Below are 24458 nucleotides of genomic sequence, written 5' to 3'. Positions count from 1 at the left end.
ACCTTGTGTTTTGACATTCAGAAGCTTTTATTTATTCTTATTTAACAGTAATTCCTTTTAAAAATTTTGTGTCATGTTTAGAAAGTCATTCCACATCCCCAAGGATGTAGACATATTCACTTATATTTTCTCCTGCTTCCTTTATAATTGTAACTTTCACATTAAGCTATGTTTGCCTCAAGAACATGTAAAGGAGTGGCTAATGTTATTACCAATGCTCACTATCGGGTTTAATAACACCTGCAGGCCACTGAAGAATTCATTTTACGCATTCTCAGTAAAAGTTCTGGTACAGGACTACATCATATAAGACAAAAGCTGATAGCACCTAAATTATGTGTACATATTGTTAAAAAATGACAATATCAAGTCTGATGGGAAGATGAGCAGGAAGTGTGAGTATATTATTGTAACTGCTTGGAGTGAAATACTTATATTCAGGCTGATGAAATGGCCTTCATGCTGAGAGGGTGCATTCTCTCAAAAAATATTTGATAGTGATAGTCCGGTGGTGGGTATTACGGAGGGCAACTACTGCATGGAGCACTGGGTGTGGTGCATAAACAATGAATCTTGTAAGACTGAAAAAATAAAATATAATATAAAAAATGGGTATGATATTCTAATATACTTAGTTTATAACACTTTTGAAGATATTTAGATTTGTGTCTGACCTGCAATTATTCAATAAAATGTTAACTGTTAAAAAATATTTGATAATCAATATGAGTTCGCTGGTGTTATAACAATAAACAAAACAATGAGGTTTGCTGCTCTTAAGGGGTAGGGTAAACAAATAAATAATATACTTTCAGACTAAGTACTTTAAAGAAAATTAAGCAGATAAGGGGCTGGAGAAGTTGTTATTCAGGATAGCGTGGCTAGGGAGACTCCTGTGGGGAAATGACAATTGAGAAGAGGTTTGGTTGTTGAGAACAAAGATATGAAGGGAAAATATTCTAGCCTATATAAAGTTGTAGAAGTGGGAAGAAGTTTGGTTTGTTGGAAGAAAAGTAAGAAAGCATGTAACTGGAGTGCTACCTGGAAACAGAGAAAACAGAAAAAAAAAAGGGAAAATAAACACGGAAAACACCCTAAAAACTTGGGTAATGTTTTTCTAAATCTACTGCGAAAACCGGTGTTGGACGCTGTTTGGCTGGTTTCCTAACTTCCTTCAGGCATTACCATCTAAGAAAGGCCTTCTGTAACTGTCCTTTTACAATTTCCAATGTTATCAGATTTTCCCACCCTTTTTCAATCATCGACCCTTTTCAAGTGTTCAGAAAATTAGCATCTCAGAGAGGCCATCTCTGACCACTCTTCAAAATCGTAATTCCCGTTGGCCCCCACCAGGCACGCTCCCACCCCACCCCCTTTCCTCTGCTTGTTCTCCCTAGTATTTATCGCCAGATATATACATATATAGTAATTACTGTCCCCTCTCCCGAGTATGAAGAACCATGAGAAAATAGAATATAAAGAACCATGAGAACTGGGATTTTGGTCCGTTTTAATTTCCGCAGCATTCCCAACATCTTCAACGCTTGACATACAGTTGGCACTCAATAAATGTATGTTGAATAAAAGGTAAGATGCTGTACGAACTAGTCTGAATTAAGCGTGTGAATCGACGTCAGGTTGGACTAATACCGCATTTCTCGCTCTCTGAAAAAGGCTTCAAGCAGTCAGGCTGTGACAGTCTTCAGTTTCCAGAACCGGGAAAACTCAGGTTCCCACAGTGCCCAAAACGCGAATTTCTCGCCACAGTTCAAAATGGCGGAGGAGGGTGGGGCCTGTCACATGGTGGGCGTCACAGCCCCGCTCCTTTTCCAGATCGCGGCCCGCCTTGCCGCGTCGTCTGCTGCCCCCTTCTTCCTCCCGCCGAGCCTTTTCAAGGAATCGCCTGGGATTGGCTAATAGGCTGGGAGTGGGGCTGCGGGGCCGGAACACCGCATCATCACTTCCTGTTGTGGGCAGTCGTTTCCTGTCGCTGCTTGGTAACAATGGGGAAGATAATGGCTGCCTGAGCAACGTCTCGGAGCAGGCGCTGGGCTAGAGGCGGGTCTCCACCAGCGACTCATCGGAGGCGGGCTTGAGAGCAGCTGCAGGGGAGGCGCGCAGGAGCCTCGGCGGCGGCGGCGGCGGCGGCGGCCGAACCGACAGAGTCGGACCCGACACCAAAACCGAGTAAGTGAAGCCTTGGGAAATCCTCTTGAGAAATGGATGGAGAGCGAGGGGAAGACAGCGGCGCCGCGGCTGCCGCCTTCTCTCAAAATGGCCTGAGTGTCGTGTCGTGGCGGACGCTCAGTACCGCCTCCGGACCCCAGGCGCTGATTGCTGCGGGGGGCTCCGTGGCGTAGTCGCCGCTGCCATTTTAGTTGGGTGTATAGTCACAGTCTCTTGAAGAAGGGGAAGGAGGTGGGTAGTACTTCCTCTCCGTGGCGGTGCGAGCTAAAGCCAGGGCGCTCCACAGCCTTTAGAATTTGGGGGAGGCGATTTTTGAGTGTTGGCCTCAGGCGTGAGAATCTTTGATCGTCTCAGGTTTTTCTCTTGGGTTCTCTGGAGGCTTCCCTCGCTTCCCCATCCCCCTTTTATATGGCGGGCTTGGGTTTGGGAAAAGGGGAAAAAATCAGGTTGCTCTAAGTCAGATGCTGGGAACTCTTGGGCCTTTAGATTTCCCAGGATTTGCAAAACCCCATTTTGAGTCCTTCTGCTGGGTACTATAAATTAGGCGCCCCCTGGGGCCACGATGACATCTTCCCTGAGGATCTGGGGCAACTGTGGTTTACTCCCTTACTCGAGTAACCCTGGCGTATCCTTTGCCAGATATCACTGCAAGGATCCCCCAAAAAGGCAGGGGAAAGCCATTGCGTGTTTGTTGTTTTTCCCTGGGTAAGGGTGGGAATTGGGCCAAATGATTTTCAACTTAATTTCCGTTTAATCCGGCAACAACCCAACCCCTCCCCCCTCAAAAGAAAAGCCTAAGGGTCTCGGCTTCTGCGGGCGGTACCTGCCACGTACGCCATAGCTTTAGTAACTAGTATTAACCGGTTGGGCTTCTGCTTCCTGAATACTCAGTCCCTTTTTGCCTTATGCTGATTAATTTCAAGATGGAGGAGACAGCCACGTTCCTTCCCTAGACAGTTTCCCCATACTTATTCCACAGGTTAGTCCGGGAATCTGAGGCCTAGCGGTCCTGTTATTTAGGTCATTCTTTTCGTTTGGGGGCAAGAGGAAGCATTTATAGCAGGTTGTCATCCACCATTTGCAAAGTCCCACAATAATTTTGGTGCAAATAAAGAGCCCGCATTTCCTGAATCAGAATTAACTGCAGTCGCTTTAGATGGTTGAAGGGAGGAAGAAATAAATGTATTACTAGTCGTTTCTACCACTAGAATCACTTATTTGATTCTTCGAAATTAAAGACACAATTACTCATATCGTCCTATTAGGTACATTATGTCCGTCCTCGATAACTTGAGACCAGGCAGGCACAATTATTGCCCCCCAAAAATCAGCTTTCTAGATTATAAAAATAAAGTACCCAGGAAGACCAATCCAAATAATTTTTAAACTGTGGTTTTAGGAGACTGTTAAACTGAAAAATATTTCATTCTTTAGCCCTAATGTCCTAGTGATCTTCTCATACTTTAGCTCCTGCCATAGGCTACTGTAATGTGCCAGATAAGTCCTTGAAAGTAACTATCAGAATCTGAAAATATTACTGGTCTGATAAGGAAAGGCCTATTTTAAGCAAGCTTATATTAAAAGGTAGATTGGCTTTCAGCCTTTAAAGGAAATCTTACATCTTACACAAGATTCCTGGTTTCCTCTGACCTCCATCTCCCCAAATATCCTAATAGTAATATTAAATTAGGTTGGGTTATGGGGTGTGTAACTTAAAATATATAGGATGTTTTTTTAGGATGTGTCTATTTCATAGAAAATGTGTATCTTGAAAGAGGAAGAATAATGGATTCTTTTTTTTTCTAGAGCAGAGAGTGAAGAAAACTAAAATCCAGTTTATTGTATTACAATACTATGTCATAACAGTCAGGTAATTTATTTTTTGTTGCGTCTCCTGATGATTTTTGTGTAGAATGCATGTTTAAAAATATTTATTCTGTTTTGCAGGCCCTGTAATTGGATGGGCTTATTTGATACATGTTTGTTGGTGTTGGGCATTCTTCATAATAAGAGTGGGTATTTTTTATTGGGATTCAAAGGGTAGTGTGTCTGAATAGCTGGAACTCCACTAGTGTTTTATCTGTGAATTTTCCCCTTCTAAAATAATGTATGAAGTTTACCAGTACGTGTATAGAACAGAAAGAACAAAATGGAAATTTGCTGCCTTAAGTCATTGTTGGGGTGGGATGGGTCTAAATAAATAGCATTTAAATGTTCATTGCATAACTAAATGAATATCAGTAGAACATCTTACAGGAATATAATCCTACATTATTTTGTTTGGTGTTCATTTTTTTCCTTCAAGATCCAGAAATTCATAATTGATAAAAAATACTCTGATATTAACTCCTTTCATCGTCATCATTTTATGGTAACCACATGATTTATTGCCTTAGCCAGGATGCTTTTAAGAGCAAAAGGGACATTAATAGTTATTCCTGGACAACAGGTGCAAACCTAGACTGCCCCAAGCAAACTGGGATGGAGTTAGTTAGCCTAAATTCAAAGCTAACTTGTATTGAATGCTTATGTACTGTGTCCTGTGCTTCACTTGCATGACTTTGTAATCCTCACAGCAAAGCCCCATGAGGATATTAACTATTTTACAGAGTTAACTGAAACTCAAAAGAGGTTAAGCAATTTGTCCTCAATTAAATAGCTAATAAATGGTAGAGCCCCCATTTTAACCCAGATGTCTCTGATGCTGAAGTCACTAAACTTTTATGCCTCTAGACTTAATTGCTCTCTAATTAGATTGGAGATGGAAAGAAAATAAAGGTTGCAGTAAAAAAATCTACAGGTTATGTCGTATCAAAAACTTGTTCCCACTTAAAGAGAATCTGGTTTATGATGCAGGAGAGACTTCTTTAGCAATTACACTCTTCCCTTTTTTATGTCATGGCTTCTGTTTCAGCTATTACTGCTTGTGATATTATTTGACACACTTAATTTAAAACCACACATGGTTTTAAGAAATAGTTTAATGAAGTGATATCTAGAAATGTTAGGCTGGTTGGATATATTCGTTGAGATTAGTGAACATGTTGTAGGGACTTAGATAATACAGTAGGTCAAATGGGACATCTCTATCTATGGAATTACAATGTGTATATTACTTTCTGCATAGCCCTAGTAGATTGCAAAATAGAGCAAATCACTCACCAGCCTCTTCTGTCTTGATTTACCATAGAGTGGGTAAAAATTAGAAAGTGAAAAGTCCTTTCTCAGATCCAGACCAGCAAGGTGCTAGAATTTGGGGCCACTGCCTAGGACATGTTTTGTTTTCTTTGTAAGTCTGCTTCCTTATCATCTCTGTATAACACAGAGATTTCCAAAACCTTATGGCCCATCAATTTAAAAAAATACCAGTTTACATAATCAATTGATGTTTTGATAACCAGCTTAAGAAAGTATTCTGTGTCTGTTTTTTCCTTCCTTGTTTTTTGCCGCCCTTGAATATGGAAATTTCCCAGATAATCAAACAGTTCATTTTTCCAGTCATCAATTGAAATTTTTTAAAATATGAAAATCTTGGCGGTTTTGAATAGTTCAGGCATATGCTTGTGAACTTGTGATTTTGTTTCTGAAATACATAGTTGATCTTTTTGTTGTAGATTTTCTGACCCAGGACTTTAATTTCATCAGTCCTGATAGTACCTACATACGTGTGAGACAAATATTTATAGGCAGTTTGTGGTGTGTATGTAGATTTGTAGACTTTGTGCAGTAATTTCATGACTACAGATTGAGGTGCTCTTATAAGGTTTGCATGGTGATGAGCAACATACTTTGCAGGGAGGAGGAGATTTTTGTATTCAATGTTTTAAACTTTCTTTAGAATGAAAAATGGTCTCTTTCCTCTTACTCTCCACTTAACTGTAGGGAAAAAGAAGTTAACTCTTAATTATAATTTTCATTTTTTTATTGACCAAAGTTCCTGTTAGTGTCAATTACATCTAAGGTGACCATATTAATTTATCCCTGCTGGAATGCTTTTGAGAGTGAAAGAGGGCCGTATTAATAATTACTGTGGGACAACAGGTGTAGATTGCTACTCTTCTGGACAAACTGGGGACATATGGTCATTTTTGCCATCATTTCTCTAGGAACACTGGTTCAGGAAGCACAGTAGTCAGCATGTTTGGTTCTGTAACACAAAATTGTTTTCCTCAAATAACATAAGTCATTTGTGTAGATAGTATTTTCTTTTTTGGTCAGATTTTAATTTAAAAATTTACTTCACTTACTAAAAAGTTAATATTTGGTGGAAAGCTCATGTTCTTAAATTAAGATACTACCTTACCAAAATTGCCAAATAACAGTGACTTTTTACATTAATAACTTTCTTCATAAACACATGAACATTTTGGGTTTTTGAGTCATTTTTTGACTTCTTGGCAACAATGAGAAGGCACAGTTGAGTTTGTGTGGATAAGACAAAAGTCTAATTTAGTAATGTAGCTCAATAATGAAAAGAACATGAAATAGGTATTCGAAGATTAAATTTACTGTCTAAAGTACTTGCATGAATAGAAATGTCATCACAATGATTTCCTTTTTTAACTAACTTATCCCTGTGAACTGGCACCATTTGGTTTGATCTCTGTCCTCTGATTTGTTGACATTCGTATTAATAATCTTTCGATTTAACTGTTTCTGAGGATTGTAATAGAATTGTTTGTGAGATGCAGGTCAGTAGACCTCCTTCCAAGAGATTAGACACATAAGGGACATTTCTGAATCCTTTTTTTTTCTTGCTGTTCTTTTCAAGTGGTAGCGGTAGAGGAATATAAATTAGGCTAAAGTAACACTGCCATGCAGATAATGTTTTATAATTTTGTATTGCTGTGATAGTATCAACAGTAGTAGAGGTCTTGGTAGCATCCTCTGACAGGCCAATATTGGAAATAATCAACAGATCGTGTGGGTGGTGACAGGTATCATGCCATAGGTAAAGGCAGTGAAATAAACATCAACCCTGTCATGTTTTTTAGAGAGGGATGCTTTGTATTTGTTTTGAAAAATGTAAGATAGTCACAAAAGGGAGAAGTGTGTAAGTGAAATGGTGGTGAGAAAAGCGCAGCTTTTTAAGCTTACATTCTAGTTATTCATGTTGTTTCTTTGGTTTTATTTTTGACTTATTACCGTAATGTGACCTGGGTTATATTATATTCATAGTCCAGATTCATAGAACTGGAAGGTACCTTATGGATGGTTTTATTCCAGTGCTCTTAATATCGATGATGATCCTGAGGCACACGAGGTTAAGTGAATTGACCAAATTTACATAGCTGGTTAATGTTACCAGCCAAGACTAGAACCCAGTGCCTCCTCTATATTTTCCTTTTCACAGAACTAAATTCCACCCCTCTTACTTTTATCCTTTTACTGATAGGATAAAAAAAAGCTGTTTGGTTGTTAATCATTTTTTATTTGTTACAGATGCTAATAAAATTTTAATTAAACGTTTTGCATGTGAAGAATTCTCAACACTTTTTGGTGACTACATATACAATGGTACTTTATATCCTGACCTCAAATTCAGTGGTTCTTTGTGATTTGACTTTTTTAAAAACTGCATGAGATATTTTTCATTTTGGCAGTGGTATTCTTGAGCTTTAGTGACAAGGATTGCATGTCATTAGTTTTCATTTATTCTCTGAGGTTCTTCATGAAGCTCTGTTGCAAGCAGAATGATACTTGTTCTTTTTCAGTATTTTTATACATTTTATTTTTACACATTTTTATTTTGATACTATGATTTTTTTAATTGGCCTCTTCTGCTTTAGAACACTATTAAGTTTTGGAGCTTGTATGAACACAAAAGATAAAAATGCTCAAGGTGCTTTGGTAGTTAGTTGATACTGGTTACCTTGATTCCTCCCTCCCACTATACCTTTTTGTTTTTAAGAAGAGATTATTTACTCCAGAGTTAATAGATGGGGCTTATTATTAAATAGATATTCACACAAACATTTCATAAAAAATAAATTTGATAACTTATTTTTATAAAATCTTTTAACAGTATATTTTGGTGCCTTCAGTTGTCTTCATTGGGTACTGTGATGCAGTATGCAGTATGTCTGTTGAGTATAATATGTGTGTACTTAGCACCATGTCTCTTGACCCATTAGTACTAGACAATGTTTTGTTTTGTTTTGTTTTAAGAATTTATTTATTTATTTGTCAAAGATAGAGCACAAGTGGGGGAGCAGCAGACAGAGGGAAAAGCAGACTCCCCACTGACCAAGGAACCCAATGCAGGGCTTGATCCTAGAACCCTTTTCACCCTAATAAAACAAAATTTACATTTTTTAAAGTTTGGAGTACATGGTTGAAGAGAGTTAATGAAATACTTATAACAGTGGTCAGAAACCTAGTAAGCTGCGTAACTTATACTAATATATGGTAGTGACTGTAGAAGAAATGGGGATCACTAACAGTGCTTTTAATCAAGGTGAATAAAATCTGTCCTAAATTCCCTGATTACAGAATAAACCCCAGGCCTGGTTTTCTTGCTGGCTTGTCCTCCTAGAGTTGAATTTACCTGACACAGTCACCCATTCATTGGCCAAACGAGTAGTTTTTGAAATGACTGGCAAAATTTCTAATTTGGCTGCTCGTTTCCAGGAATGGATTTGGATATATTGGCACACAGTGCTCTGAAATAAATAAGGTTAGTAAAGTATGCTATTTTTTGTTTTTAAAACAAAAATACTAAAACTTGACTTACTTTAAAATAAGTCCTGCTTGGTTCATACTGCTTATAAAAGGTGCTTTGTTGTTTTAGAAGTTTTCATACCCAGAGTGAACATGGTATAAAAATCTCATAGTGAGGTTGATTACTTTAGACATGCCTATTGGGATTGAAGGAATGTGTTCTAAAGTCTATAGTTTTGGAATATGATGGGGAGGCAGTTGTTCATATGTGAAAAGTTGACTGGATTTGGAATTAGGAGACCTGGATTTAATTACTGGCTCTTTCCGCTTACTAGCCACCTGGCCTTTGGTAAATCAGTTTTTCTTCCTATACATCTGTTAGGTGCAAAATTGAGGTGATGTTCCTACTTCACAGGATTGTTGTGAGGATTAAATGGAATATAAGTGGAAGTGCTCTATGAATATATGGTGATGGGTATTGTTTATAACTAGGGAAAGACCCAAGTAATTTAACAATTACATATTCTCTTAAATTGTTTTATTGGTAAGCTTTTCATAGGCATATTTAAGTTTTAAAGTGGCTGATGCTAATCATGCACGTAATCCAGAATTTCTGACTTACACACATGAATATTATACTTGAGAGTAAGATAACTAAGTAGATTTAAGATTCTCTCTTTTATGATGATAGAAGGAGCCCAGGAGTGTGGGAGTATCCTTCTTTCCTTTTACTAGTTAAACTGGAAATGTATTACAGTGTCCACCATAGAGTAGACTCTAGAGACACATTTTGGTGACATAATTCTTTATTAAAGTTTGACACCAGAATGGAGGGAGTTCTGTATTTGATCATTTGAATTATGGTGTCCTGGCATCTTTGGCATGCTTTAGCCATTAAAATGTTCATTTTCACTCACCAGTGTGATATTACATCTACCAGGGGCTGAACTTGTGATTTAGATTTACTGTATTTTTTCATTTTGTGCCACTTAGATAATAAGACCAAGTTCAGGGGTGGGGATAGGGGGTTATCTGTGTGTAAGATGATTTTACAAGGCGTTTGAAAGCATTGCTTAACATTCTGGTTTTCTTCCCCCCCCACCAAAATGTAATTACTTCTAGTCCTGGGGAACTCTGCATGTGTTACAGCCATAACTCACCCCTTAAGTTTCCCCAAAGGGTAGAGGTAGAGCACTTGTCAGTGCTGAAATCTCTTGACCCTCATTCCCAGCCTAGGGGGAATGCAGAGTAAGGCAGAAAGGAAGCACATATAGGGGAGCAAATCAGATTTTTCTCTCCCTGTCCCCTAATCAACCACAAAAAAACCAAACTGCTTTTTTAATGGAAACCTATACCTTAGCAAAATACTGTGTGTTCTGTTTAATGAAACCTTGCTGGTCTGTTCACAGTTTTGAAATAAGTATGTTGCAGGGATGTTATGTGGGGAAATTCTTTCCCTTGATTTTCTCTGGTATGTAAGTATGAGAGCGGGGAAAGGGTAGCAGGATGTGATTGTGTAAGTAATAGTAATTTGGACAATCATATGTTACTTTGTGAGTGTGTCTCATTGTTAAAAATCTTGAATTGGAAGATAAAATTAAACGAAGATAGAAATTCTTCTTGCATGCAATCAACTAACCTCTAAGCTCACCAGGCAAGAGCTATTTAGGATTCAATGGTTCCTAAAATCACAGTGTCAGTAGGGTTTTTAATAGAGGTATAGTGGTTTTTTTTAATCTCTATTTAACATGTAGGAAATGATAGAAATTCTAAAAGGTCAGGAATGAGTCTTGAAGATTGGTGAGCATAGGAAAGAATCATCTATTCCATGTGTATTTGTAGAGTATTCAACATTATTTTATTTTTTAAAAACTTAAAGAGAGGATGTAGAAGTTGTGGGTTTATAGATTGTGAACAGTATATTGGGAACACATTGAAATTCTTTCCATGTGTGTGTTTTCTCTACCTTTTAGTTGTTTTCAAAACTGTAAGGTAGAGATGTCGCTGATATAACTGTGGAACTGAACTTTTGATTTTCTTTAATTTTAACTAAGTTAAATGAAAACTGAAGTAGTATATATTTTGTCATTAAATACAACTTTCTTGTTTTGATAGGACTACATTTTACTTTAACCATTGAAGATTTAGTATCCAACTTGAGATGTGCTGTGAATATAAAATACACATTTCAAAGATTCAGTATTTAAAAAAAAGAAAATAAAACCATTTGAGTTTTTTTATATTGATAACATGTCAAAATGATACTTTGGTTATGTTGGGTAAATAAGATTCATATTATTTCAAAAATAAAAAAGACCACATAAGGCACAAAGTGCCACTCTTAGTGGCACAAACCCTGTGTGAAGAGGTGGATGAAAAAGTTGCTATCTGAGCTAGTAAAAGCTTCATTGAAACTTAAAGGGTGAGTGAAATGGGGAGAGACTTAAGAAGGGGCTGAGGGAACAGGGTTTGTAGAAGTGTGAAGGTAGTAAATGACCAAGTGTGTTGGAGGGTGGGGGTGGAACAACTTAAGTGGATTGGTCTTGTCAAAGTGTTACAGCAAAATTGTGGTGCTGGAATATGTAGCTTAATAGGATCCTAGGCACAGAGTAGAAAACCAAGAGGCTTTCCCGTCCTTAATGACATTTTAGTCCAAAGGGTCTTTTGGTTCAAACTCCTACCTAATAAGGAATCTCCTCTTGATATCCAGCCTGTGCTTGAATATTTCCAGGGAATGGGTAGTTTGCCTGTTTCGGGAGGCTGGTGGCATCTCCATTTTTTGACAGTTTAATCATTAGACCCTAGGATTAGAAGAATTATCTGCTTCCATAGTTCAACTAGTGGCCCTAGTTTGATTCTGTGGTTCTGCTTTCTTTCATGTTATTACTCTAAATATTTGACATTCATAATTGTGCCCATTTTTTGGCTTGTCTTCAGGCTAGACATCTCCAGGTAATTCAGCATTTCCTTTATGCTGTTACCTGGCTTATCATCTTGGTTACTCTAAATCTGAACAACAGGTTGCAGTGGGTCTGTTACTATTTTTATTTGAACACTGTGGTCTGTGAAAGCAGTATGAGTCTTTGTTAGGTTCCTTAGCCAGGTCAAACAGGCTTTTTATTGAGCTTTTTGTTAACTAAAAACCTTCAGGTCTTCTTCATGTGAGCTGCCTTTGTCACAAGAGTAGGTTTTCCCCTTACTCTGTACTCTTAAGGTGGGTTATTTCAGCCTGATAATTCTTCATAAACTGTTCGGGATAGTGTATTTACCGACTTTTTGTTGATTTCAGCTCATCCTCACAATCCACTGAAAATTCAGAATATTGTCATATGCATACATCTTCATTACTAACTCCCAGCTTTAAATTGCTGAGATTTGGTTAGCATGTCTGACATGGCTCTCTTTTAAATGCTAAAGACAGGACTGTTTGCAGGTTAACATTGCTCTATCATCTTTGAGGGTGGTATTTGACAGCTGTGAATCTGTTAAACTGTATTGTCTTCAGACTCTGCTACTCAGCTGTGATTCTAGGATCAGCAGTCCTTGGAGGATTATTTAAAATGCAGGTACTCAGGCCCCATCTCAAATATACTGAATCAGAATCTGCATTTTAAGATTTCCAGTTGATTCGTTTGTATGCTGAAGTTATAGCCTCCATTTCTCTGTGACATTTAAGAATATATAATCTCACACTCTACAGAAATCAGGCCAGACTAGTCAGCAGTGTTATCATCACACGTCCCTGTCAAAGAGGTTCTCAACCCTAATTGCCCAACAGAATTACCTGTGGAATTTTTTTTTAAAGGTGTCATTTTTTTAAGATTTTATTTTATTTATTTGACAGACAGAGACCACAAGTAGGTAGAGAGGGAGGGAAGCAGGCTCCCTGCTGAGCAGAGAGCCCGATGTGGGGCTTGATCCCAGGACCCTGGGATCATGACCTGAGCTGAAGGCAGACGCTTTAACCCACTGAGCCACCCAAGTGCCCCACCTGTGGAATTTTTTAAAAATACTGCTATCTGGCCAACCCCAGAGGTTTTCCAGGTGACTCTAATGTGTAAGCCAAGGTTGAGAACCGTCCCTCTGTCAAGCAGATGAGATTAATTTGGCAGTGAACCCCACTTCTGATGAATACATTTTCTTCTACATGTTTGCAGTATATCTGATAGTCTGTTGCAGAATTTCCCTGGTTTATTGTCAGATTTTGCTGTGCTACAGTTTATAGACTCCGCTTTATTTGAAGATTTGATCATTTCTAAAATCTAGTATTTTTAGCATCGCTCCTGTGCTCTGATTTCTCAGAGGTTATCATTAGAAGTTTTGCAGTTTGGGGTCTTGATTCTCTCTTTGAGAAGTTTGTTTTTCCTCTCTTCCCAGTTGAAAGGTGATTTCTCCTCATTAAATAAAATGGAAACAAAACTGAAATTGAGTGCCTCTACTTTTCATCTTCTGTTAGTATACCATTTCCACCCCCCCAACTCAATACAAGACCCCTTTCTGATTTCAGAATGTTTTTCTTTTCTTTCTTTCTTTCCTTTTATTACTATATTTTTCAAAGCCATTTTTAAAATCTCCCATATTTTTGCAAGTTTCTGTTCCACATGGGCTTTAACCTCCTTGACAACTATTCTTAAGACTTTGTGCCATTCTTAAAACAGTACTTAGTATGTATGTTTTCTGTTATCTTTGGCTCATGTCCTTCAAATATCAGCACTTAACAGACATTTTTGTCTTCTTTGAAGATTTATGTTTTGAAAGCCTTTCAACCCTATGGAGTTGTACTTCTTTATAAATTATTTTTAGGGCACCTGGGTAGCTCAGTTGGCTAAGTGTCCAGCTCTTGGTTTCAGCTCAGGTCATGGACTCAGGATCATGAGATGGAGCCTGCTTAAGATTTCTTTCTCTCCCTCTCTCCCTTTCCCCCCAACACATGCTTGCTCTCTCTCAAAAAAATTATGATTTATTTTTAGAACTATTTACTGATCATTCACAAGCGGACATTGTCCTTTCATGTTGTTAACTTTCACAATATTAAGTGTTTCAGAATATTAGCAAATGTTACTGGTGCTTTTATTTGGTATGCAAAATTATGGCTGTAGTTTCTTTTTCCTTTGAGCTTTTCTGTATTTTAAGTTAGCTGCTTACTGTTCCCAATACCAAATTATATTCCTTAACTACATATGGAAAGTTTGGCTTCCTTTGTTTGTTTTCATTTCCTGGCCTATATAACTTCAGGCTGTTGATTTCCAATTTTCTTAAAGTTTCAGGTTATAAAAAACCAGACAGTTAGAGAAGCTTCTTTGTCTTTTGTTTTTTCACTATCTGAAAGAGGGTTTGTTTTTATTTTTCCCTTTAGTTGAATTAGGAATATCCAGATACTTTATGTGTTGTGTGTGGGATTAAATCTTAGTATCAATATAGATTACCTCTTTCACAAATCAGATTTTCATATGTTCATGTACTTAACTTTTATTTTTTCCAGTGTGAACTTAAGGTCAGTCTGGGGTTGGAAGGAAAAGAATTAGAGGATGAAAGTTTTTGTTTGGAGTCTTATTTTAGATTGCTTACTACCACTGTTTATCACTGGAGTGGTTAATTGAGAGTAATAGAAAAGCCAGGTAGTAATTTGTTCTTTTGCTTTGCTGATTAAAAAGCAAAATTGAGCATATTACATAGTTAGATAGGGAGAGAAGCCCAAATTTCTACGAAAGTTTTTTTTTAATTAAATTCGAAAGGTAATAGTAATAATAATGGATTACTGTTTTTGTAATACAGGTCTAATAACGCGAAGAATGGGATTCTTTTTTGGAGGGATAACATTTTGCATAATTAGGGCTAAATGTAGTACTTATTAAAATTATTGGCAGATGTTCATTCATCTAGTGTTACTGACTTGAAGTGAGATTTTCCGTATTTCGTTTTTTATAATGTCTTCACACATACAGGTACAAGAAAACCTTGGAGTAATTGCAGGTTCAGTTCCAGACTAACATAATCAAGCAGATATTACAACACAACAAGTCAAATGAATTTTTTGGTTTCCAAGAGCATGTAAAAGTTACATTTACACTGTACTGTAATCTGTTAAGTGTGCAGTAGCATTATGCCTAAAATAATGCATAGCTTAATTTAAAAATGCTTTATTGCTAAAATGTGCTAACCATCCCCTGAGCTTTCAGTGAGCAGTAATGTTTGCTGGTAGAGTTTCTTGCCTCGACATTGGCTGTATCTTCTGTATCAGCACTTGCCCTTTCACCTTGCACTTCTTTGTTACAGAGGTGACTTCTTTCCTTAAACCTCATTAACCAACCTTCAGACTTTTCTTGTGCAGCCTCCTTGTCTCTTAGCCTTCATAGAGTTGAGGAGAGTTAGGGCCTTGCTCTGGATTAGGCTTTGGCTTAAGGGAATGTTGGAGCTGGCTTGATATTTTGTCCAGATGACTTAAACTTTCTCCGTATCAGCAAAAAGGCTGTTGAGCTTTCTTACCATTCATCTGTTCACTGGAGTGAATTTTAATTTTCATTTCCTTCAAGAACTTTTCATTTGCATCCACAATTTGCCTGTTTGGCACAAGAGGCCTAGCTTATGGCTTATCATGGCTTTTAACATGGCTTCCTCACTAAGCTTGATCATTTCTAGGTTTTGTTTTAAAGTGAGAGCCGTGTGACTTTTCATTTGTATACTTAAAGGCCGTTGTAGGCTTATTAATTGGCCTAATTTCAGTATTGTGTCTCAGGGAATAGGGAAGCCCAAGAAAACGGGGAGAGTCGGGGGAACAGGTGGTTGATGGTGTAGTCAAAACACACACATTTATCTGTTAACTTTGCTGTCCTGTATTGGTATGGTGCATTGCACCCCAAAACAATTCCAGCATTAAAGATTGCTGATCACAGATCACCATAACAAATATAATAATGATGAAAAGTTGGAAATACTGCAAGAATTAACCAAAATGGGAGGCAGAGATAGGAAGTGAGCTAATGCTGCTAAAGAGATAGCACCAGGAGACTTGCTCCATGCCAGGTTGTCACAAACCTTTCAATTTATTAAAAAACACAGTATCTGTGAAGTGCAACAAAACACAGTATGCCTATATTGCTGTCTAATCAATCCACAAGCATAAATTAATGAAGCATATTTATCCCTTAGAGAAGGCATTTATAGAATTCATTTGATATTTACCTTTTAGCATATCATTACACAGCAGAGTTGTCTGTCACTTTCAGTTGAAGGTTAGGTGGAAGCTCCTCAGATGGACGATTAGATGGATTTTGAAATAAGGTAGTGTTCTTTGTACTTGCAGTAAGGTCCAGAAAAGTCTTTCTGGAGCTGTAATTCGTGCTTAGAAAATAAATCTGCTACAAATTTGTATGGAAACAGAGCTCTCGTTTCTTTGATAGCATAAGAAGTGCATGAAGCATCTTGTTTGACATTATGAGTCCAGTGTCAGTTGTTGCTGAAACGATTTTTAGTCAGTTTTGCATGTCAGCACTGTTAACAAGTAGTAGGACAAGTTAGGATATTCAGCTTCTTTTTCTGACAAAAAATTCAGAGAGCTGGTGATGGTAAAGTTCACAATAATGAAGTTCACCATTAACACTGCTGGTTCAGCAATATAATAGATTCACATAGTTTCTACAGGCTACCTGCTGATGCATAATATAAGGAATACCCATAGACTCGAAGCACTTTACATTTTCATAGGCTTCAGAAATTTGTCCAGCTTGTCTTTTCTGCTCTACACATACATGTACCACCATTTCAGTTGTAATACATTTAGCAGATTCCACTTCAAACCTGCTTAGTGTTTTCTCAACTTTGTTAAAATAATACCTGTAGCTGCTCCAAGCAGACTATTTGTAGAGGCTACCTCTGTAGTTACTTCAAACTGCTTGAGTAAAAAACACTTGACTCCTTGAATAAACAACTGAATAGTATCACTTACATTTGTCGACTCATCAAGGCCCAAGAAAAACCACTCAGAATCATTTGCTGTCTCATTTTTCAATTGATTATGACATCTGAGTATCCTTGAATTTTTGAGCAACTCTACTCCCCAAAAAGCTAATAATCTTAAAGATCTTTGGACACATTTCTCTAGCTTCTGAAATCAAGCACAGTTTAATTAACTCACCATCAATAATATAGCTTTTTTTGCTTAGCTAACAAGCCACTTGGAGACTTACTCTGGTTGAAGCCTTGTTTTTATTCTTGTGAGAAAATATTTGATGATGAGATATTTAGTTTTAAATTTTCCAGTTTTTCAGACTACAGCTTTAGCTGTGAGTTGGGAACATGGTGATGAATGCTTGGTCTGATAGTATGAACGTGTATTTTCTTTTAACACAGCTAAATAGTGCCATTGCATAATGAATTCAGTCTGTTCATCTCAAAACAAAATAACCCATACCCTACTATGCCTTTGAGGGTGACATTCGAAGTGCACTTTCACTTCATTTGAAATGAGAACGTATTGGTGACTTCTTAAAATGTCACAGTATGGTGTACGCATGGCACTTGAAATGCTGTCAGGTTGCCTCACTGCAGCTTAGAAGGCACAGATCATCACCAGTGCAAAGCAGTGGGAGGGCCACATTCAGTCTCTCACATCTACTTGGCTCTGCCGTTGAGGCAGAACAGCAGTCACAGACAATATGTAAGTGAAGCTGTATGTATTGTAATAAAACTTGTTGAACACTGAAATTTGAATTTCATGTACTTTTTAGACATCACAAAACATCTCCCTTTTGTTTAAAAAAAAAAAAAAACCAAAAAGCAATCTTTAAAAGTGTAAAAAAATCATTCTTAGATCTCAAGGAAAATATAGGCACCAGGGCTGATTTTGGCCTATGGTCCATAGCTTGCTAATTCCTGACCTCCTTTTTTCCTAACATAACAGGGCTTTTTCAGGAGTTTTTCTTCTATGAAATTTTATTCATATGAGGTCTTAAAATTCACATCTTGACCTGCATTCTGGGTTTTCACATAATTAAAAGTGTTCTACAGAACACATGCTAACTTTTGTTTTCAAGATTCATCTCTTTTATCCTTATAGATTATTTTCCACTTGTTCATCAAGATGGAAAGCTCAGATTCTAACGATAAAGGAAGTGGTGATCAGTCTGCAGCACAGCGCAGAAGTCAGATGGACCGATTGGATCGGGAAGAAGCTTTCTATCAATTTGTAAATAACCTGAGTGAAGAAGATTATAGACTTATGAGGGATAACAATTTGCTAGGCACCCCAGGTATGCGATGTGTAAAGATTTATATATGTAAATTGCTGATCTTTTTTTTTTTTTAACTTGTTTTAAAAATCTGTCTCTTCAGCCGTTACGAAGTGTCATTTTAATACAGGGGATGTAGAATGACATTTATTGCTGTACTTACTGCCTCATTCTGTTCACTCCTATTTGGAATTATCCTATATGACATCTTTTAGTTAGGATTTACATTATGAATTTATAGTGAGCTGACTGAAAAAGTGGAGCTGAACAATATTTTTGTTTTAACTAGCTTCATTTAATTTACTAGAGATAAATTTAAATATGGAAGAGCTAATGAGAATGTTGATTCCTAGGACAAGCTTTTTTTTGGGGGGGGGGTCGTCCGTGATTCCCGGATTTTGTTCCAGTTGTAGTCCTCCAAAGCTGTCCTTGGGTAAATTTGTCAATTCAGAACTTCCTGTTTGGTTATTCTCTTTTGCCCAGTTAGGTCTCATTTGATCCTAATTAAAATTCATGATCTCTGGTGCTCCTCATTTCTATTTAATTCTAACCTTTGCGTTATTGTTTAAATTTTGAAAGGTAAGGTGTTAGCATGACTTTTAGAAGAGGGAGTGCATTTTTAGCCAACAGTACCAGACTTGAATTAGAATGCCTCAGTTGGTATTCTGGCCCTGCCATTTATTAATACAGCAGTCTCTCGCTTAGTCTCAGTTTCCTTGTTTTAAAATGCAGATGATATCTACCTCCCAGAGTTTCAGTTTGAAAGAATGAGAAATTGCATGCAAAAGCATTAAGTGAACTGGAAAGAAACTTGCATAAATTGCCATGTCATGCCCCCAAAGAAGTAAATTTTACCAACGTTCCTAGTCTTTGGTTTTCATCTCCATTTTTATTTGTAATTTGGCACACATTTCTAAACTATTTTCAGGTGAAAGTACTGAGGAAGAGTTGCTGAGAAGACTACAACAAATTAAAGAGGGCCCACCACCACAAAACTCAGATGAAAACAGAGGTATATTTTGCCTTGGGGGGTGGGTAGAGGATGGAACAGATAAGGAACTCCAGGAAAGGTCAGCTGAAGATTATCCAGAAACAGAACGGATTAATTTAGTACTAAGGAACTGTTAACAAAAAGGGAACTGGCATTTTCTTGGTATTTGGTGAGAATGTCAACATGTTTTTTTTTTTTTTTTCTGCTTCACCTTTGGGTTTGTATTTAATTGAGACATAGTGAGAAATGGCCTATTTAAATATGCTGGTTATTTTCTTGATTTTGCACCTCTGCTGAAATTTGCTCTCACCTACCAAATTACTTCTTCCTTACAAACATGTGCATTTTCTACCAGCAGAAAGAAATGCTGTATTCTCTAACCCGGTGGCTCTCAATGGGTTATATGCCCACCCCACCCCCGCCCAGCAGACGCTGGCAATATCTGGAGACCTTTTTGGCTATTGTCACAGCTCAGGGTTTGCTATGAGCATCTAGTGGGTGGAGGTCAGGGATCCTTCCACACACCCTAACATCCTAAAATTCACAGCAGCACAGCCCCCACAACAGAGAATTGCCTGGCTCAAAGTGAAAATAGCACCACTGTTGAGAAACCCTGCTTTTAATTTTAAGTAGGATTATAGGGAATTTGACTCTCTGACATAGAGGCTATAATAACAGTTTGGTTCTAGAGCATGCCATTATATGCGCCATGCTAGGTTCAGACTATTCATTTTTTATCTGGTCTCCAATTTCATGTAAATTTAAAATCTTGGTAATACAAAGATTTCCTGAAATACTTTGGAACCAGTAGACCCTGTTTATATTTTTGCAATGGCTGCAGTAGTCTTGTATTTTAAAAGTCCTGTATTATCAAAGGCACTTAAGTCAAGATCCTAGAGGAAATGTAGACTAACGAAAATGCGAAAAAACGTGACTTGAACAAAAATACTAGCCCTGTACCCTAACGAATGTTTACCTTGTTTGGTTAATGTTTTGATAATGGACTTAAAAATGTCTTCTGACAGTCCACGGTGGTCTCCTAGGCTCTGTATATGATAAAGTTCTGAAAATAGACTTCCTTCAGACTACCTTTTAAAAAAACTTTCTCTGAATTTCTCTAGGATTAGCTTGCTTTTTCAAAATGGAATTGAAACATTCCTGCCTTTACTTGCAAATCTGTGTAGTGTAGTTCACAAAAATCTTTAAATGTGAGGTCTGTTCAGAATCTTTGCTGTTTTTTAACACAGTTTCAGAGCACTATTACATGATTGTCCTAATTTTAGTAGTTCCTTTTTCTACCTCTCCCCTCCCTGTTTTAAAAACAGGTGGAGACTCTTCAGATGATGTGTCCAATGGTGACTCTATAATAGACTGGCTTAACTCCGTCAGACAAACTGGAAATACAACAAGAAGTGGTCAAAGAGGAAACCAATCTTGGAGAGCAGTGAGCCGGACTAACCCAAACAGTGGTGATTTCAGATTCAGTTTAGAGATCAACGTTAACCGTAATAATGGGAGCCAAAATCCAGAGAATGAAAATGAGCCATCTGCAAGACGTTCTGGTGGAGAAAATACAGACAACAGCAGCCAAAGGCACGTGGAAAATCCACGATCTGAATCAACATCTGCAAGGCCATCTAGATCAGAACGAAATTCAACTGAGGCATTAATGGGAGAAGTCGCACCCACCAGAGGTCAGAGAAGGGCAAGAAGCAGGAGCCCAGACCATCGGAGAACCCGAGCGAGAGCTGAAAGAAGTAGGTCACCTCTGCATCCAATGAGTGAAATTCCACGGAGATCTCATCATAGTATCTCATCTCAGACTTTTGAGCATCCTTTGGTAAATGAGACTGAGGGAAGTTCTAGAACCCGACACCATGTGACATTGAGACAGCAAATAAGTGGACCTGATTTGCTAAGTAGAGGTCTTTTTGCAGCTTCTGGAACAAGAAATGCCTCACAAGGAGCAGGTTCTTCAGACACAACCGGCAGTGGTGAATCTGCAGGATCAGGACAGAGACCTCCAACCATAGTCCTTGATCTGCAAGTAAGAAGAGTTCGTCCTGGAGAGTACCGGCAGAGAGATAGCATAGCTAGCAGAACTCGGTCAAGGTCTCAGACGCCAAACAATACTGTCACTTATGAAAGCGAACGAGGAGGTTTTAGGCGTACATTTTCACGTTCCGAACGGGCAGGTGTGAGAACCTATGTCAGTACCATCAGAATTCCAATTCGTAGAATTTTAAATACTGGTTTAAGTGAGACTACATCTGTTGCAATTCAGACCATGTTAAGGCAGATAATGACAGGTTTTGGTGAGTTAAGCTACTTTATGTACAGTGATAGTGATTCCGAGCCCAGTGGCTCAGTCTCAAGTCGAAATGTGGAAAGGGCAGAGTCACGGAATGGAAGAGGGGGTTCTGGTGGTAGTAGCAGTTCTGGTTCCAGTTCCAGTTCAAGTTCCAGTTCCAGTTCCAGTTCCAGTTCTAGTTCCAGTTCCAGTCCTAGTTCCAGTTCCAGTGGTGAAAGTTCAGAGACTAGCTCAGAGGTGTTTGAAGGCAGTAATGAAGGAAGCTCATCATCAGGCTCATCAGGTGCCAGACGAGAGGGTCGACACAGGGCCCCAGTAACATTTGATGAAAGTGGCTCTTTGCCCTTCCTTAGTCTGGCTCAGTTTTTCCTCTTAAATGAGGATGATGATGACCAGCCTAGAGGACTCACCAAAGAACAGATTGACAACTTGGCAATGAGAAGTTTTGGTGAAAACGATGCATTAAAAACCTGTAGTGTTTGCATTACAGAATACACAGAAGGCAACAAACTTCGTAAACTACCTTGTTCCCATGAGTACCATGTCCACTGCATCGATCGCTGGTTGTCTGAGAATTCTACCTGTCCTATTTGTCGCAGAGCAGTGTTAGCTTCTGGTAACAGAGAAAGTGTTGTGTAATTAAGTTCTGAACTCTCAGCTATGTAGCTGGTACTGTGATGGGCAAACAGGAATCACTTGCTTTCTGCCCACTTTTTGAGTGGTGCTTAAATGTAAAGTAGCAACCTGAATTGAGTCATTGCTTTCTGAGTGAATCATTGTCCTTTTTCCAGTTTCTGTTCCAGAATAAAAGGAAATATTTAAAAAGCAACGTTTTAGGACATAAAAATCTGATTTCAGTACCAGTAATTCATATTACTGATGATTTGTCATATATGCTTATCAGTTTCTCCTTTGTTATCTTTTTAAAGATCTGCCTTAGCAATGGCTCTTTATCCATTTCATGTTGATCTTTAACATTTCCCACACCATAGGAGAGGGGCAAAGGAAACTGCCAGTTTAGACTAAGTTACAGTACATGTTTCATAAATGATTGCTTAAAGCTGTACCATTCCCAGTTATTAGTTGGCACAAATTCAGCTAAATGCTGAATATCATTTGTTCACCTTTCAGATGAGGTGATATTGGACGTCAGTGTAAATAACACTAAGGTTAGGATCTTCTAAGTGTATAACTGTCTCCTAAGCCCATCACTGTGGCACACTGTAGAGTGAGCTTATAGTTTAATTGAGATATTTATCTTGTGGAAATATTAAAAAGCCTATGCTTGTGTAAGTGAAAAATCACATTCATTTGTTTAAAAATGTAAAGCTATTTTGTAGAGGCTCAGTACTTTTCCAATGCACTGTTGTATTAATGCATTAAAAATTGTAAAGTACCATGCTTAGAAATGAAAAAAACTGCTTTTTGTGAGCCAAGATAGTAAAACACACACACACACACACACACACACAAAGTACAAAGCTGCTTTTCTAAGTGTGTAGATGTCAAGAGCAGAACATATCTAGTATTTAATGTATGTGAACAGCTACTGTGACATGCAAAGGAAAGGACAGTGTGCAGAATTGAGCTGCATTACCAATAGAAACTTGGTATTTTAACTTGGATTTAAGCAGGAAATGAAAGATGGGAGGAGTCAAGAAAACTGCTCTGAAAAATTTAAAATTTTTATGAAGACAGTAATCATACAGACGGGAACTGGTTTCATATGGTGAGGTCCTCAACACAGTATTCTGCTTGAGCTGATGAAGTAGATTAACGAATTTGTTAGAGTTTTGGTTAAAAACAAACAAACCACTACCACCTAGCACAAGTTACATTGATGTTTTCACAAGTCTGCTCCTCAGAAAAGGAAAAAGGGAAGGTGGAGGAAAGAGACTATAAACCACTTTTAGCAATGTAAGAATCAAAGTTGGTACAGATGTGTGTACTAATAGGAAAGTGTCAAATTTGCGTTCTTTTCGAGATTTGTCATTTAAGGTACCAGTGCACACTTGTTAATACTTCATTACTCTTAACACAGACCTAACGTCTCACATTTAAAGGCCAATTGAAGAATTAAGGGATGTTCATCCTTTGTTGAAAATGAATCGTGTTGGGTCATTTGAGATTCACATTTTAATTGTGCTGCCCATGTTTGAAGATGAGGCTGCTGACTCACAATCTATGGGACATGCGTTTTGTGTTGTTTCCTTAGTTAATGAGATTAGGTTTGTGAAGAACCCCAGTGTATTCATGCTGAATTTCTCTTTTGAGGCCAGTTGGGGTTAGGATTTAGTCTGAATGTGGAGGACTTGTTTATCTGGGAGAAGATAGTGGGCCCAAAGAGGAATTGCACACATCCTTGGTCTTTAAAGTGAAAACTACCCATGATACTGTACAAATTAAACAGGTCTGCTTCAGGAGTTAGCTGGCTACCTTAACTGTTATCAACTTAGCTGTAAAGGTTATTTCAAAGCTCATTCTTTCATGTTTTCCTTTGGCTTTCACTCCTACCTAAGTATCAAGGAGATTAACTTGTAAATATGGTAGTTGTTTACTAAGGATATGTACTGCTCTTGCAAGGAAATAATGTCCAAACAAAGCTTCACTTATTTTTTTTAATATAAGCAGATTTCACTGTTTATGGCGCTTATGTAATACATTTTATCTTTTTAAAAAAATTGTCCATGTAAAAGTCAGGATTCCTTTATATTTGTGAGCCTCCTTGTCTCCTTTCCTAAGGGTGTAATCTGCGATTTTCCAGATCTGCAGGGTAGTCCTGATAGGCTAAAAACCCATTTTCCTCTTGGTATAAAACGTCCCGTTATAAGGGTGTTCATTTTAAATAGTTGAAAAAGAACTGCAGCACATTCTAAGCATAAAAGAAAGTTACTGACAACAGGTACCTCCCTAACCTCCCAAGATGTATTACTCCTTTGTGAAGTATTAAAGTAAGAGGTAATTCATGCAGAATGCTGGTTTTGAATGTAGATATTGAAGCTATTCATAAACACTGGAAATAGGATTTTAAGTTTTTAGCCTTCAGTGGAATGCACATACTGGACATGTGCATGTGAACACC

The 24458-nt window shown here is 37.9% G+C and overlaps 1 protein-coding gene across 2 annotated transcripts; it reads left to right on the top strand.

Annotated features, from left to right (window-relative positions):
* Positions 1 to 1963: 1963 nt before the first annotated feature.
* RLIM (ring finger protein, LIM domain interacting) lies at positions 1964 to 22812 on the top strand. 2 transcript variants are annotated; one of them, XM_032329595.1, is made up of 5 exons: positions 1964 to 2187; positions 3994 to 4057; positions 17903 to 18095; positions 19003 to 19086; positions 20391 to 22812. In XM_032329595.1, exons 3-5 carry the CDS (start codon positions 17927 to 17929, stop codon positions 22013 to 22015), a joined length of 1878 nt encoding a protein of 625 aa, XP_032185486.1. In that variant the 5' UTR covers positions 1964 to 2187; positions 3994 to 4057; positions 17903 to 17926; the 3' UTR covers positions 22016 to 22812. The 2 variants fall into 2 exon arrangements, with proteins under 2 accessions (XP_032185486.1, XP_032185485.1); XM_032329594.1 differs by lacking the exon at positions 3994 to 4057.
* The last annotated feature ends 1646 nt before the right edge of the window (positions 22813 to 24458 follow it).

Source organism: Mustela erminea, chromosome X (genome assembly GCF_009829155.1).
Source record: "Mustela erminea isolate mMusErm1 chromosome X, mMusErm1.Pri, whole genome shotgun sequence".
NCBI classification, from domain to species: Eukaryota; Metazoa; Chordata; class Mammalia; order Carnivora; family Mustelidae; genus Mustela; species Mustela erminea.
This window is presented reverse-complemented; position numbering and strand designations above follow the sequence as displayed.